The 16,564-nt window shown below is 41.4% G+C and overlaps 1 protein-coding gene across 1 annotated transcript; it reads right to left on the bottom strand.

Annotated features, from left to right (window-relative positions):
- Window positions 1–3,816: 3,816 nt before the first annotated feature.
- Window positions 3,817–12,022, bottom strand: myb (v-myb avian myeloblastosis viral oncogene homolog). The gene is made up of 15 exons (XM_063495495.1): window positions 11,927–12,022; window positions 10,124–10,241; window positions 9,941–10,012; window positions 9,751–9,843; window positions 8,834–9,054; window positions 8,161–8,389; window positions 8,021–8,074; window positions 7,823–7,927; window positions 7,151–7,411; window positions 6,575–6,663; window positions 6,343–6,457; window positions 6,133–6,228; window positions 5,705–5,803; window positions 5,447–5,530; window positions 3,817–5,356 (listed from the first exon to the last, which is right to left on the bottom strand). Exons 1-15 carry the CDS (start codon window positions 11,947–11,949, stop codon window positions 5,243–5,245), a joined length of 1,773 nt encoding a protein of 590 aa, XP_063351565.1. The 5' UTR covers window positions 11,950–12,022; the 3' UTR covers window positions 3,817–5,242.
- Between the last annotated feature and the right edge of the window lie 4,542 nt (window positions 12,023–16,564).

Consider the following 16,564-nt stretch of genomic DNA (forward strand, 5'->3'; position numbering starts at 1 on the left):
GTTCAGCTGTTTAACTGACTTGGTAATTCTAACATTAAATGTGTCACCAGCAACAATGAGCCTGTGGTTTCAGGTCACACACGGGTTGAACAAGCCTATCTGTGTGTCCAAGAATTCACTGTCACCCAATATTTTCCCAGAAAAAACTGTTGTAAATAAACCAATCAGGATTTAACTCCTAGCTGCTACATGTTACATGTGAAAAGGGAGGTATTTTGAGGTATTATCCTTAACCTTTGACCCAGCTAATCTAGGCGGTACTCCTTGGTGACCGATTAAAGTTGCACTAGTCAAGTTTCCTTTTTGAAAATGTAACATATCATTTTCAAATGAATGTTCATTGTAAATGAAATGAATAAACACCAGGGGCGTTGTGAAAGTAAGACTCAAATTTTTTGGATGTGAAATTTTAGAATAACATAAGTACACACTGAAAGTGTTTGATTTTTTTGCGAAAAATAAAAACCTCAAATTTCATGGTTTGACCCCGAAGTTGAAGCTGTGTTAAGGCCACTTTCGTACATGCCAGCGGGGCACATGCACAACTTTTTACTACCGGTGCACTATTTGAACAACGAGCGCACTTGTTGCCAAATGCAGTGATCTGATTGGTCAGATCAGTTTATTCGCAGGCAAAAAATGATGGAAAAAAAATGCCGTAAATTTCTTTTGTGAAATGACTTGGCCAGTGTGAACTGTTTCATTTAGAATGGGTGGGTCCATTGTTGTTTAGGTTGCCACAAATGGAACAGTAATTTCCAAATTGAACGTCATGTTGTATCAAACAGAATATGAAACTATCAACTGAGACTGAACACTCATTAAGAAAGTGTTTGCTGAGGTCATAAATCAAGTTAGAAGTCGGGTCATTTTCCCATCAATCAGACTTCTTTTAGCAACCTGAAAAGTCGCCCACCTTTGACCAGTAGGAGGAACGAGGGTTTTAGGCACGCTAGCTTCATTTTCAGACCCAGAGGCTGCATCCACATTTTATATACAGTCTGTGCATATTTGGGACAAAATTGTCCCATTAAAATGAAGTTATTAATTCATTTATGTGTCTACACATGGATTGTTTTAATATTTTTTATGCCTTATGCATGTTAGTAAATTGTCGGATCTCTGCTGACCTTCTCCACACAAATAACCACTAAATAACCTGCTTTAAAGGCCTTTTTCACAAACTACATTGCGACATTTTACATACAGGTTTCAGTAATTGTAGGAACTCCAATTTCAACTTCATGGAGCTCTGTTGTTTTTTGCTTTCCCCCCCTCCCATTTTTCTCCTCTTCTCTGTACCATGGATGGGGACGGTAGTTATCAGGCCCAGCCAGCACAGCCCTGCCCTTCTACCTGACCACTGCCAGCAGGGAGCGGCTGCTCTTGCCTGAATATCTCCGACCACAACAGCAACAAGGGAATGAGGAAATCAGGCTAGAGTAATCTATGCAGACCCAGAGCACGCTGGCCAGCATGTGAACTAGTGGCATGTGTGTGTTTTTGTGCATATGCACGTGCACGTTCAGGAGCCCGCCATTTCTGCAACATCCTGCTATAAATCTATTGTGACACACAAACCGAATTTATGAGCCAATCTGCTTGCGACAGACATGTTTGATTTGAAAAGGGAAAGGAGGATGGAATAAAAAAAAAAACACTAGCAGTGAGAGTAAACTTCTGCTTTGACTTTTAGAGCTAAATACCTTATAAAAATGTAACAGTGTGACTCAGTGGCAGGTGAAACTCTTAAAAATGCAATTATAATTCTAAAATATGACTTTATAATTACCCAATAAAAACAGACCATGGAAAAAGGGTATAACTAGAGGTTGCTTTACTTTACCTAAACAGAACCAGGCAGAAACAAGAGCAACATTATGACAGCAGCTTTTGCCCCTGTGACCCACATAAACAGCCAATAAGAGCCTCTTTGAGCTTAAATGAATGTAGGTGCACATGCAATGATTTACAAGCCACTTTTGCATTTTTTACAATTGAAGCTCCTCTTCTGTTTTACATGATTTAAACTACATAAAACTCTGTTTCTCTGTGTGAGGGGACAGCAACCCTGACGTGAACTGAAATGAACTCGGAAAAAAATAAAATAAATAATTATTCACTATCAACAAAAGCGCACTGCAGTCCAGTATTTTGATGACTTTGTGCATTACCACAACCTCTTCTGATAGACACCGCTGCTCTGATAACAGTCACAAGTGGACACTCAGTTTTTCATTTATTGAAATAAGCAGACGCACGTAAAGCCTGGTTTGTTTGTTTTATTAGTTTAGTCAGTGAGGTCTGTTGAATGGTGAAGCGGGGACTGCAAAAGAGTAAAGATACGTTGTGTCTTGCATCTCTCATCCCAGTATATATTGGGGTTTTTTTTTATTATCAGTAAACCACTACCATTCAGTATACACACAAGCAGCTGCCTTCTCACTCAGTGGAAGCAGGTGTCTGTGAATCCTGTGGGGTTTGGGGTTTGGGCTTTTTTCTGGCAGGGGGGTCTAGTAGAAGATGGTGAAATTCCCAGGGTGAAAGTCTGCTTCGTGCTATAGCCTCTTTCCACAAGACACCCCCACCCACACACACACACACACATATATAAAACCACACACTCTACATTTGCTGACAGGGATTGTCAAACCCGTCGTTCAAATTCAAGCAGCCCTCATCAGGCCTTTGCTGTCATTTCTGGGGGTTTTTTTCAACCATTGTTATTACAATAGCTAAAAACCACAACATTGTGAACATGTGGATGGACTAAGCATGCTTACACCCACAAAGAAACTATTTCTGTTTGCCCCTGTCTTATATATCACAGTTCCTGTTAGATATGTCCGTCTTGATGACTGCCATTTCTGTTTATGAATCCCTCTGAGACTACCACTTGAGAGATGGGAATCTATATTTAAGGGCAGTGTGGTGGATCAGGGCGAGGTTGGGAGGGGGGTGCAGGTGGCTGAAGGTGTTGTGGGGGATGTGAGAATGTGTGGATGGGGAGGGGGTGTAAATATAGCTCCTGGTCTGAGTCTGGGCCCCTTAGCTTGCTAAGGCCTCACAGGAAAGAAAGTCTCCTCAAGAGACTGAATGTGGAGCTCATACTTACGAGCATTTTTTGGCGAGCAGCGACGAGTAATAGAACAGTTTTCACATTGCCCACAATCATGTTAGTGCATATGTCTGTGTTTAAAGGAGTTGATAGCATGTTTATGCAAAGCAAAAAAAAAAGAAAAAAGCGAAAGCAGTCCAGGACAAAATGTTTCTTTGTATTTCTGGGACATGCACCTGAGTGGTCCCTGCTTATCCACGGAAAAAGAGGGAACGGTTGGAAACATTTGCTTATTTTCTTTGCTTGCTGATAAACTCTATACTCACTTGGTGAGCGGCAGATGGGAGAGAAGGTTTTATGATATGATATGGTCCACACAATTTTATGGCAACAAACCTTTGTATCAGTTTATGTGTGCGCAAAAGCGAGGGCTATTTGAATACTATAATCCGCAGAGGAATTTGAATACTAGAGATAGATTACACTTTGGAGAGGGTAAATAGTTCATTCAGTTTAAAAGGCAATAATTACTCTACATAATGGTGCGGCTATTTGGAGCGCTATTTACACTGAGAACGTAGGCTTCTTGGGCTGAACTTTGCACTTTACAGCTTAAATATATGAAAATGTTATTTCCATATATTATTGTCCACGAGTAGCTGTGTTTGAACTGCTATCAACATTAGTACGCTCAACGTCAGAGATTAAACACTGAACACAAGGTTGTTATAAAAACAGCACACTTTATTGAGTAGGCAGTCAAAAGTAGAAGTATAAAAACTTGGCATGTGTAAATGCTTTTACAAAAAGTGTGCTAAGTGTTTGACACGAGTTACTGCAGTTTCGTTAAAGAACACAAAATGCTTGTTGAGTGTACTTTTACAACAGTGTAAATCCATCAGAAGAAATGTTTCTTTCTTTCTCTTTTTTTAAAAAAATGGGATTTTGGCTGTAGCATTAATATCAGTGTTTGCTACTCTCACAGTTTTAAGGAGAATATAAAATTCAAGTGCAGCTTGGTCTTACTCTTACTGGGTGAAGCTCAGGTTTCAAATATAAATGCATTTCGGACTTTCAAATGTATAAATAAATTCTCTCTCTTTCTGTAGATATATATATATATATATGTATCTAAATTCTAACAATTGCTTGTTCATTGAATCTTTTCCCGGTTCGGGGGGGATACTGTGAAGGCCAGAAATAAATCAAAAAAACTTGAAATGAAAACTCAATTCCTATGAAATAAAGGCGCCGATGTGTTTGTCAGGTAATACTAAAAAGGCTGGCCCCTTTCTGTTGTACAAAAAAAAGTATAAAAATTGTAGTTGCATAGTGGTGCGAGAACAGACCGAGCAGTCCTTGTTCAGCAGTGGAGTGTTTACATGAGGTGGCAAAGACCAAACACTTGAAATTCTCAGTAGACCCATTAAAAACCCCTTAATAATTAAAAAAAAGGACAAAAAAAGGTTAAAAAAAAAACCCCAAAAAACAAAACAAAATAAAAACTGTTTCATGTGTGAAATACAGAGGTCAGTTAGAAAATCATCATTATGACTTTGGATGTACGATAATGCTAAAAGGGCTTAAATACTCTGAAATACAACACTGCTCCATTGGCCAATTGTAAAACAACAGCAACAAAGTCATAATGTAAAAAAAAAAATCAATAAATTAATGAGCTTGTTCTTTATATTACTATCAACATGTGTAATTAATAATACAGCCTAAGGCATACATGGTCACCATTTCCCCGTTTGTAATACAATAAAACCAAAGAAAATTTAAAAAATTTAAAAACTTTAAAAAAAGTCACCCCCCCTCCCCCCTTAAAAAAAGTCTTTGGTTGGTACAAATCCAACAAATGTAAGTGTGAAAAAATCAGTGGCATATAGCCTCTCCCAATGACTGTACCACCGCAAATATGTATCCGCCCGTCTGTTCCAGAAGTGTAGGTGAAAGCGAAAACTCTTTGAGTTTTGAACCCAGTGATGCCGTAAACGCCTGTGTTCCAGAAGTAAACAAGTAAACATCTGCTTGATCCATCCATTGCTCCAACCATTTTCTACTGCTTCAGCTGGGGGGCTAAACACCTTAGCCTGGTTGAGCTAAGGGGTTTTTTTTCTCTCTTTTTTTAAACTCCAGTGCAGGAAAAGTTGATGTGTTTGGATCAGCATTTATCTCAGTCTATATCATCAGTGTCCTTGAAGGGAAAGCACTCAAGAACTTGTGTTCCGAGGCCAGGATGTGCTCCTCTGTTTTCCCGGAGGTCAACAGATCCCAGGAACCCAGCTGTTGCTGCTGTAAGAAAAAAGAAGATGATGAGTTTTTATGTTAAAATGCAAAGCTATTTTATAAATTTATGATTTAATTACACATACACACACACACCTGTAGTGGGTTATTCAGGCTTCTGTGAGGGAGCTGGTAGATTTTGTGTCCGTCTTCGTTCAAGAGTGAGCTGGTAAGTAGGTCCTGAAAAAATGAAACAACACTTGTTAACAACACGATAATTACAGTACAATGACTGAAAAAGGGTGCATAGTAAAGGATCTTAGGGTTGATCCTGTGCGTACTCATTGATGGACTCACATAAAACGAAACAAAAACACATAAGAAGGTCTGACTTAAGGTCAAACGTCAACTTACCGATACTTCCTGAGCTGGGCGACTGGGGGAGAAGAGCTGCCTGTTAAGCTCTTGCCCTGTCCACTGCATGCAGTGGCTCCTCTTGCATGGGAACTCAACCTAGGACCCCCCGAAAAAAAACACAACACGGTCATTTAAAGCACCACATTTTCCTCTTTTTGTAACCAAGTCACACAAGCTTGGCTTACAAAAATTAACCTCAAGCTATTCTTTAAGCTGATGTCAAACGTGTTGCAAAATGTAACTAAAAAACAAAACAAAACACAACACGTTTGTCACCGCAACATGCAAATGGCTGGGTTTGATATTTCACCCCTGTCCGCTGTTTTCTCAAGATACAAACTAACACTTCTTATGTCAGTCTCACATCATATGCGCATGCTCTTTTTTTTGCATATCTGTACATGCATATGTAGGGTGGAAAGTACCTCTTGCTTTATCTTCTTAAATGGAGGCTGCTTAATGGCATCTTCCACCGGCTCCTGCTTGATGGACCCAACCATCTGCTGCCCCAAAGTGGTGTTCTGGAAACAACACAAACCTCCGAGTGAGTCCCGAGGACAATGCAGTGTGCACAGCAGCAGTTTGCATGTCAAATTAAGCACCGAGGGATATATACACACATTAAAGTATCTCACCATTAGTTTAACGGGGCCATATTTGATCTCCTGATGGGTCGAGGCTGATCTCAAAGGCGTGGGTGTACGTGGGGTTGATTCCAGAATTGACTCACACATATTGGGAGTCATGAGCCTGAGGAGAGAGGAAAGAAAAAGCAAAAAAAAAAAAAAAAGACACAGCTGTTAAAAAAGGCTCATATAACAATAACAGGTTTGCATAATAAAAGTGATGAGAACAAAAGCTTCTTACAATTCATTATCATTTAGGAGGCTTGCAGGCACGGGTGAGTTAAAGGGTAGGTTGTCTGAGTGTTCTGGGCTCACTGGCTGGTTGAGGAACTGTGAAATAAAAAGGAAGAAAACATTAAATTAAAGACCCCTGACAAGGCTTTGACAACCAGGCAGCTCGTGTAGCACGCTAAGCTAAGAACACAGAAATGGAAAGGAAGGAGTGGAGCTTTAAACAATGGGACAAACACTAGTTTTGTGTGGTGACTGTGTAAGCACGGGTCATGTGACCTGTGAGGGTGAACAGAGTAGATTTGTGACTTCACATGGGTTGGCATTCGACATGAAACCAGTCAATGATTCTTTAGCAGTTGCTGAGCACCGATTGGGCAAGACCCTGTCTGCTTTAAGAGCGCTCCCTTCCAAGAACCCACTGCTAACAGGCTCTGGGAAAAGGGTGGGAAGTTCTGGGTCAAGGCCCGCTATTATATCTGTGTTTCTAATTTATAGGGCATCTTCTTCAACTGGTTCCAGTTGATCACGACAGACAAAAATAAAAACATAATATAGCACGACACAGTATAAGGCAGATACTTACTGAGTCAATCATGGATTCCATAAGCCCCGGCATTGGATTTGAGAACGCAGGACTGTTGTGGGGACTGTTGTTGTTGTTGTTACTGTTGTTGCCGTTAATGCCTTCGACGGGTGTTGTGGGGGCGCTGTCCTCACCTGAGCTGCTCTGGTCAAGAGGCAGTTCCTGGCTGGCTGCCTGGTGATGAGGTAAAGGAAGAGCAGCACCTTCTGAGCTATTGGACATGGAGCTCTGGTTGGTCCAGTTTTGATAGAACGAACAAATCTGGAGAGGGGAAAAAAATGTTAAAGACTGGAAAAGAATAATCACCTGAAAACACAAAAGCACAGAGGAGCGAGTGCAAAGGAAGCACAGATATAAGAAGCGCAGGGAACGCTCAACCGTGATCAAATGAGAAGGGGAACTTTAATGTAAAGTCCGACAGAAGAAGTGTTGAGTAGAGAATTGCACAAGGGGTCATGCAAACCCAAAAGAAATGGTGATAAGATCCTATTGCATCACTTTTTGCAGAAACAGACCACCCAGATGTTTCCTCCTCCTCCTCATGCACACACAAAAAACACAAGTCCAACCACTGTCCTTAAAGCCAGGGTCAAAAAAACCCAAAAACACATAAATTGTGCTGTCACATGTTTCACCCTCCTGAATCCAGACGCAGATCCGAGTGTGACTCACCGGTAGTGACGGCTGGCCCCTCAGTTCATTTTCTGTTGACATGAGCAGCATTTCGATCTCTTTCACCCTCTTCTCCTTCTCAGGGTCCTCCTCGTTATAGTGTCTCTGAAAGAGCAGAAGAAATGCGTGAGCACCAGTTCAATCCAAACAACTCATCTTCCCCATCTTTCGATCGCCGCTCAGGTTTGCGATTCTTACCTGGACTTGGGGAATGTTGAGTATGTTCATATTGAATGAGAGGGTGGAGTGCACCTGTTACAGAGAAAGAAGCAGACGTTAATAAATGCAAGGTCTTGCGGGTGGAGATCGGCCTAAATTCTGGTTTAAAGCCCACTTACTCTACGTGCGTCAGACAGGTAGGTGGCGTAGCTGAGTGGCAAATTGGAAGTCAGCTGCGTGTGACCGGGCTGTTGGGGAAAGCACATGATCTGATTGTTGGTCTTCACGTAAGTGCGGCTGGCGGGGAGCGAGGGGCTGCTGTTCTTGGCTGCGTTCTGGAGGTAGCCCTCCTGTTCCACCTTTCTCCTCATGGTGGAGTTCCAGTGGTTCTTTATAGCGTTGTCGGTCCTGCGAGTCATAAGGGACATGTGTTAACTTAAAGGTGATGTGACATCCTCTAGCTGCGCACAGCAGCTTTATCAATGCAGGCGCACGCACACGCTGAGGGAGATAGGAAAAGTCTCAGTCACACACATACACGCATACTTAAAAATGTGCACAATTGATAAGGTTATCAGTGCAAAGCAATTACAATAACCACATATTTATCTGTCTTTTCTCTTCTGTCATTCTACACCTTCCCCCCACGTCCTAACTTAGCCTTTTAACCTTTTTTTCCCAGCTTGTGTTCTGTGTCCACAACTCCATTTTCTCTCATGCTCACTTTTATTGGCGTGCCCTCCCCTCCATTTCAGCCTCTTAACCGCAACATTGCGCAGCTAACCAACAAGGTTTCAGTGATTCATCTAGCTTCTCCTTTTCTGCCTCTTCTTCCCTCTCTCTCCACCTCACCTGCCAGGGAGCAGCTTAGCGATTTCTGCCCAGCGATTGCCCAGCTTCTCGTGCGCCTGGTAGATTATTCTGTCCTCCTCCTCCGTCCAGGAAGTCTTCTTAACCTCTGGGTTCAGGTGGTTGTGCCAGCGCTCGCGGCACTGCTTGCCAATTCGCCCCTTCAGGTGCTTGGCGATCACTGACCAGCGTTTGGCGCCATATTTCTGGACCAGCTCGATCACCTGGGGATTTTTAGGGTTGTGAGGGGTGAGAGAAAGAGGAAAGGCAAGAGAGGAGGAGGAGGAGGGAGAGTGTTGAAAAGGAAGAAGTGAATGGTAGTAGAGGGGCATGGGGAAAGAGGAAGGAAGGAGTAATAACAGGGAGGGGAGGGAGAAGTAGAGTGGTACAGAGATATGAAAACAGGAGGGAGAGAAGAAATAAAAAAAATGATTATCAATAAAAATCTCAGAAGTTTTACTAAATAGACTGCTTTTCCTTCCTCCTTCTCTCTCTTTCTTGATCTTTTGCTAGTGTAGGTGATTGAGAACACCTGCTGGTGAGCAGTGAGGGAGTTTCCATTGGAACATTAGCCACTCTGCTAATCATTACAGTGGCATCTGGGTGGAAATATAACTCCTAAACGTGTTATATGTTGTGTAAGGGTGAGTAAAAGTGTGCAACCACAGTTCAGGAGTTGCTACAGAGAAGTTGCTTTAAACACAGGAACACAAAGTAATTGTTGATCTCAGTCATATCCAGTTAGTATAAAGCCCACTCTAACAATTACACTGTAAGGTCACCACTAATGGCTGTTATAACATAACACACAGCTAAAGCACACTACAAACTCTGCATGCAAGTTAATCTTGCATTTATATTTACAGCTTTCCATGCCACCCTCACCCCCAAAACCCCCCAAAAGTACAGTGTGCTCTTACCCTCTGGTCCTCCTCTTTGGTCCACGGTCCTTTAATGAGTTCTGGGTTGAGAACCTTCTGCCACCTGTGTTGGCACTGCACATCTGTACGGTTCTGTGTAGAGAGAGAAAAACAAAATACAGTTTGTGATCATCTCCACACAATGGGAAGTTGCATGCAGACAAATCAGGGACTCATGCCCGCTACTTACAGTTAATAGGCTTGCAATTACTTTCCAGTCTTCTGCTCCATGATGTTCAACAAGTTTCTTCAACTTCTCATCCTGAAAAAAAGAGAGTACATTTTTTAAAAATATGTCACTAATATTTAGTATTGAACAGCAGATTTTGAACTGTATTGACAGGTGTGTGTGTGTGTGTGTGTTTGTGTGTACCTCTTCTCGTGTCCAGCGTGTCTTGCCAAGCTGGCGTTTCCCAGGCTTGGGCAGTGATCCATCATAATCATGTTCATACATCTCAGTCTCCTCCTCGTCATCCTCACTGCTGTACAGACTGCAGACACACACACACACACAGAGGGCAACATTTTAAAAAGAGGTGGAGTCTGCGTGGAAAAAGAAGAGTGTAGGATAATAGACAGGAGAATAATAGGACAATAAGTACTTTACTTGTTCTAAACTACTCCCTATTAATCTCTTTATGAGGTGCATTAAAAAAACTCAGCCCTCTTTTTTAGTCACTCGCTTAACTCCAACACAGACAGAAAACCAGTCATTCTTGAAGGTTTGGCTGCAGGCTTTTAGCCAAGACACCCACAGGGGGTGTGCATGTATGAGTGTGTGTGTGTGTGTGTGAGAGAGAGAGAGAGAGGGGGGGGGGGGGAGGACGAACAGGTTCCAGTGTTTTTAGTTTCCACAGATACCTGGATTGGCACATGCGATCATAATTTTGTGACCCTGGCGTGTTCAAACTTGCACAGGGCATTGTACAGCACAGCCATGCACACACGGAAACACACGCACACGTGCACACAGAGTTCACGTTCGCGCGCGCACACACACACACACCATGTGGTCAACCAATCAGAATGCGGGACAGGTAGAACGAACAGGTAGATAGTTGTGCTGTCATACAGTACAACAGGTGAAGAGGAACCCCACTGTGTGTGTACGTGCGTGTGTGTTTGTGTGTGTGCATGCGTACAGAAGGATATTTACACGCCATAATCTTCCTTATTTTCCTTTTGACCAAATGTGTGACTACTATCGCAGAGGCGAGCAAACAAACAACTTCTCTCAAATTTATCCAACAACCTCTGCGTTTCAGCGCAAATGAGATAATTAGCGTGAAACAAACAAAAAAGCAAGCAAACAATAGAAGATGATTACAGCGCTCTCATAATAAGAAGAACGATTAATCAGCTCGATCGGCTCTTCATGAAAAGAAGTGATAATTACTTTTAAACCAATCAAATTAACTCCGGGTGCAGTTTCTTCTAATTACGATGAGAATAAAACGAGATAAAAACACGTCTGTAAACGGAGGTAAACGGTGGCTTTTTTGTGTGTGTGCAAAGAAGCTCCTCAAAAAAGCCGATCTCAAACATGAGATTCGCGCACACGACCTAATGTGTGTAATTTAAGGGAGAAAAAAAGCATTGGGTCTCCGCGGAACAAGTACGCGTGGCGTACAATGTTAGAGCGCAGGTTTCCAAAATAATATCCATCGCTCCTCGCGCTCGGTCGGAGATGCTGGGAAGCAGTCGTGTGTGTAGCGTGTGCACGTTTTCATCGAAAAGAGCCGAAATCGGTGGCAGATGAACTGCTTTGCAGCCTGTTTTTACTATCCGCGAGTTAAGACACGCCGAAGCGTGCACGGCACAGCACTGTCACAGCCGAGCGATGACCAGCCACCTGTCATTGGCGCGAGCGCTCCACAGCTCCAACTGGAGAAAAGTAAAGGGCTCGCGCATAGTACAGGCTGACTACATATATATATATATATATGTATATAATATATATATATGAAGTAAAAAAATATATATATAAAATATATAAATATAAACACACACACACACGCGTGAGCGAGGGCAAGAGGATGCACTCTTCGCACTCACTTCACGCCGTATCCAAGTGAAATAATGCCTCACGAGAAAACTACAATAATAGCTGCGAGTCTTTGAGAGACAGAAAGGGAAGCTTTAAAGCTGCCCAAGTCGTTGCTCGTGTTTCTCTTACCTGCTTCTGGACCGCCGAATCATGCTTAAAGTCTGCTGACGGTGTTTGGTGAACGCGGTAAGCACCTAGCCGACAGACAGCACTGACTTGCTCTCGCTCCTCACTTTCAGCTTCACTTTTAAAATGCGACCGCTGCTACTACGGACCCGCCCCCTTCCCGCCCCTTTGTGCTCGCCCTTCACCAATACGCCGCGCCTCCCGGCTGTATTTGGCGCCTCTCAGTCGTGGCCTGAGGCTGTGGACCCCCAGGCGTTTCTTCAAGACAATTTCTCTGTCTACAGTTTAAGCAAGTCCGAGTTTTAATGGACAAGCAGATGCCGCCTATAAGAAAATGTGATGTTTCTCGTAGATATATCCTGAAAGCATGTTGAGTTTTGCAGTGAGAGACCCCGTACTATCAAAACCACAACTGGCTTTAGTAGACCCCCATTATAACATAAAATTAGATAAAATACATGCTAAGCTAACTGGTCACATTCACTCTATTTATTAGGACAAATTAAATACATTAGATTTAGGTCTGACTCTATTAATGGTGTATGTGACAGGTTTCCTCTCCTTTCAGGGGGATATGAAAGTCAGAATAAATTACAATACAGCCACAAGATAACGGCAAAACATATCAGCTTCCCAGTGGAGAGAGTATAAAGTAAAGTAATGAAAATATACAGGATTTGTATAACATATCGTTCTGCCGGAAGATGCCTATTTGAAATGTGCTTTGAGTAGGGTTAATAAGTGAATGCGATATGGGATCTACTTTGTATGACAAAAAGTGATCTCTGACCTTATTTTTGTAAGCCTGTACTCAAATAGTACACATGAAACCTGCCTAATTATGCAATATCTCAGGAGAGGAAGTTTAATAGCTCTTTTATTAATATAATTCTGAACAGGTCAGGGTACAGTGCAGCAGCGAATCCAAAAGGAAAAGTTGCCATGAACCTTACTAGTTATTGATTTGATCGTTTCTTCTATAGAGATAGATCAAACTGGGAGGCAGCAGGACTCCTTAATAAGTGCCCAATATAGTCTGTGCACGTGAGAGAGTTGGTCCTGTCTTGTAATACAAGTTCCTGGTTGATTTTCTCAAACGTGTCCTTAAACGCACCAGCCAGGTCACTCAAAAGGAGAAGGAAATGCATCTGTCTGAAGAAAACAATACAAATAGGTTTATGGCATGCAAGGAAAGTGAAGTTACAATGAGCCCAGTGGTGATTGCCTACCTGTTTGTAGGGTGCCTCCTGGTGCCACAGATGTTTCTTGGTGATAAAACATAGAACAGGCCTTGTGTTATTGTTTGCCCATAAAAAAGAAAAAAAGTTACAGAACTTGCAATTGCACTAAACCTTTTTGTGGTACTTTATTTGCACTTATCTCACAGGATAGGCGCCTTTAAACCACACATGACTGCCTCTTTAGGTTGATTTCTTCTCTTTGAAAATAATCAATATTGAAACTACAGACTGGATGAGTTTGCGCTTATTAATGCATGTTGCTTGTAAAATATTGCTTATTTCTTAGTAATACCGCAACGCTTCTGAATTATTCTTTATTTAACCAACTCATTTGTCACATATTGTGTGTAGTTTGTTTTGGTGAAGCTCTGAATTGCTAGAGCTGTCTCTACTCAACCATTCATTTCATGGGGGGTGGGGGGTTAATGCTTTATTGGTTTAAATGTGTCTTCTTATTGTTCCTACATACGCGGCCGTATTGTCCTAATCACTTGTGATTACCATCACCCGATACCAATCTATTGTTCCAGAGAAGTAATGATAATAACAGGCTGATGGAGGCTTATGCACACACACATTACTGTAGACTAAAAACTCGCCACTTAATGCAGCCTCTAAAAGTGCTTATATGGCTCAGTGAAGTGAAGCAAGTACAATTTTTCCAGTTTATAGCTTTGGACATGAGTTAAATGGGGTAGACTAGAACTTCAAAGTTATGTGAGCCCTACTAGATTGCTTAATCTATTTTTTTTTTCATCTTCATTTTGGTTGTCCTCATACGTCACAGGCAGCTCCTGAGTACACAAGTTATAGTCCTGTCAGTTTTGCCTCAAGTACCTGAACGACCCGCAGTGTTTACACAGCCAGTGATAAAACCTAAAGAATCGTTAAGCTCTCTAATTTCTGGGATTAGTTTGAAGCTGTGTTTGTTTGCATTCAGGCTGAAGAGGAACTGAAGGGTCTCTAATACCAAAAAGGAGTGAGAAACAGACAGCTATGTGTGTTAAAACAACATATATATGAAAATATATGAACAGCATGTGCTGTTAGATTAGGCTTTACTGTCTCCCTCGGAAGAAACGGATCTTTGACAAATGAGAGAAAAGTATCATATAAGACAAAACATGTACAATTTCACCTCTTACTATTTAGTAATTTTTAACTGATAATGCCACTAAAGAAAATTTGTACCTATTTAACTTACTTTCCTGAAGGGATCAACTCATAGTGTTACCACGGGCTTACATGTCTTAATTGAGTGAACAATGAGCCCAGATAAACCATTTGGTCAGTAAAGAAATGGGGGAGAAAAGTATTCTCGGGTGCTTATAATGCATTTTAAACTATTTACCTATTAAATGGTAGGACCTATTGTGCTTTGCTGATGGAGAGTCGTTTGATCACTTTGAGATGTAGATGAAGCCCCTTTGCTGTTGATCAAAAACTTAAAAGGACCTACTAATGACCCACTAATGGCCTACCCCAGTGATATGTGTAGGTGTGCCTTGCAAATGCAGATTATTCAGGCTCATTCTTGCAAATATGTTTTTTTTTTCTGAGCATGCATAAGAATGTGTGAGTTTGTGAACCTATGCTTGGTGTGGGTGTGTCCACCATTATTATCATCTGAAACTGGCTGATTGGTGTATCAGTGCACAAAAAAAGAAAAAATGGTTTGGTTAGTGGCCCAAAGCATGCCACTAACATTGTTTTTCACACATAAAGCTTTTACTGTAAATCACCTGTTTCCTGTCTTCAACATAATGCTTTACTGTACATTTAATAAAAATCCCATCTATCGAGGATTATCTATATATAACCCTTTCTGGACATAATCTTGCAAAACTGCTGGAAGGAAGCCATGTGTTTCTTTGGAGAGCAGTTGCTTTCTGCTTTCATGCCTTGCTATACACACCATGCTGCCACAGTGTTTGGGACTCTCCTGATTGTGGGCCTGTGAATTTGAACATCATACTAAGTGAAAGAGGCCTCAAGTTGCATGAACACAGCCCTTCTGGTCTTGTCTGATTAACTTCAACCATGTTAAATGAGACAAAAATAAAGGCAGAGTGGATAATTTCAAATGTGTGTATCACAAAATGTGTTATGTATAAAATTCATATATTTGATGCATTGCATTGAAAGTCATGGATATTTAGAGGGACGTAGTCTTCTTAGCATGGGGCTACACATGTTGACTTGAGGATCAATATCTGATAAAGAATAAAATAATCACTTAAAAATATCTTTAAATTGCTCCCCAAAAGAATTCTCAGAGGTTTTTAACTAAAAGACTAAAACACATTTTCTAGGTCCAAGTTTAGTTATTAACAAGTAAGGGCTCCCCATTAATTCCCATTTTTCATAGATCTTTTTGGAAAGGGTAAAATGAGGACTGCTTTAAGTTAGCTGATTACATCAAGCTGAGGAGAGCAAAATGGTCATAATTACTGTATTGTAGTATATTATTATTCCATTGTATAAAACACATTTTGCTGCTTGTCCTCTACCCGACCTAGCAAGCTCAGTGTCCACTCTGTATTATTTCTTAGCACTGTGTACAGCCATGGCTTTTTGATCTATTCAAATTCAACTTTAATTAAATAGCTGTTATCCTGTAAGACTGCAATCCAAGACTCCCCCACACAAAAATATAAGTGTAGTTGACCTTTAACTTTTTATATTTAACCATTCTTTGCTGGGACAAACTGTGTGCAGAGGGCTAATTTTATGCTACATGAGCCAGAATGGTGTCATTCCAAATTGAGCTTTCCCTGACATTAAAAAGCACCACTGCTGCTTCCACAGATGGAAGCAGCAGTGTCCTCTGTGCAAACATAACACTTCTCCCCCCCCCTATTTTTTTTTTTAAATAAACATTTTCCAGTGACCCCCTGGCTTGTCTTGCAACCTGCAGAAGTGGTGGCTGTCTCCTTGCTGTCTGTTGTTAAGCAGTGTTCTCCTGACGATCCATTAATAAGGATTAACATTAACTAATGCAAAACAGGTCTTCAGATCTTGTGACACACCTTGCTTGTGATGGGATCTTTTGTTTGTTGATCACTGCTGTTAAGGGTGATAATGGCCTGGCGTTTTTTCTTCTTCTGTCTGCCTGACTTCCTCTTCTTTCTGCCTGACTGTGAAGTGAAGAAGTCTAAACTCCAGAGATGGTTGTGTAACCTTCTCTGAGCATCAACAGATTCTTTTAAAGCACAATGATGGTTTGAGGATATTCCTGCAGAAATACATAACATTCTGTAGGACACAGACACTTTTGAGTGCCACTCTAGGTTCGTAAAACAGGAACATCAGTAAACAAGTAGTCTTCATGTGAGTTTAGGATCACTTGGAAGAAAAGACGGAAATTAAAAGTGAAAGTGTGTGTGTGTGTTTTCTGCAC

This window comes from Pelmatolapia mariae, linkage group LG15 (assembly GCF_036321145.2).
Source record: "Pelmatolapia mariae isolate MD_Pm_ZW linkage group LG15, Pm_UMD_F_2, whole genome shotgun sequence".
Taxonomy (NCBI): Eukaryota; Metazoa; Chordata; class Actinopteri; order Cichliformes; family Cichlidae; genus Pelmatolapia; species Pelmatolapia mariae.

Coding starts and splice junctions, on each gene's coding strand:
- myb (XM_063495495.1), bottom strand. CDS start 11,949: ATGATTCGGCGGTCCAGAAGCAG. Junction 10,013..10,123: donor CACGCTGGACACGAGAAGAG/GTACACACAAAC, acceptor TCTTTTTTTCAG/GATGAGAAGTTGAAGAAACT. Junction 7,928..8,020: donor TCAACATTCCCCAAGTCCAG/GTAAGAATCGCA, acceptor CTGCTCTTTCAG/AGACACTATAACGAGGAGGA.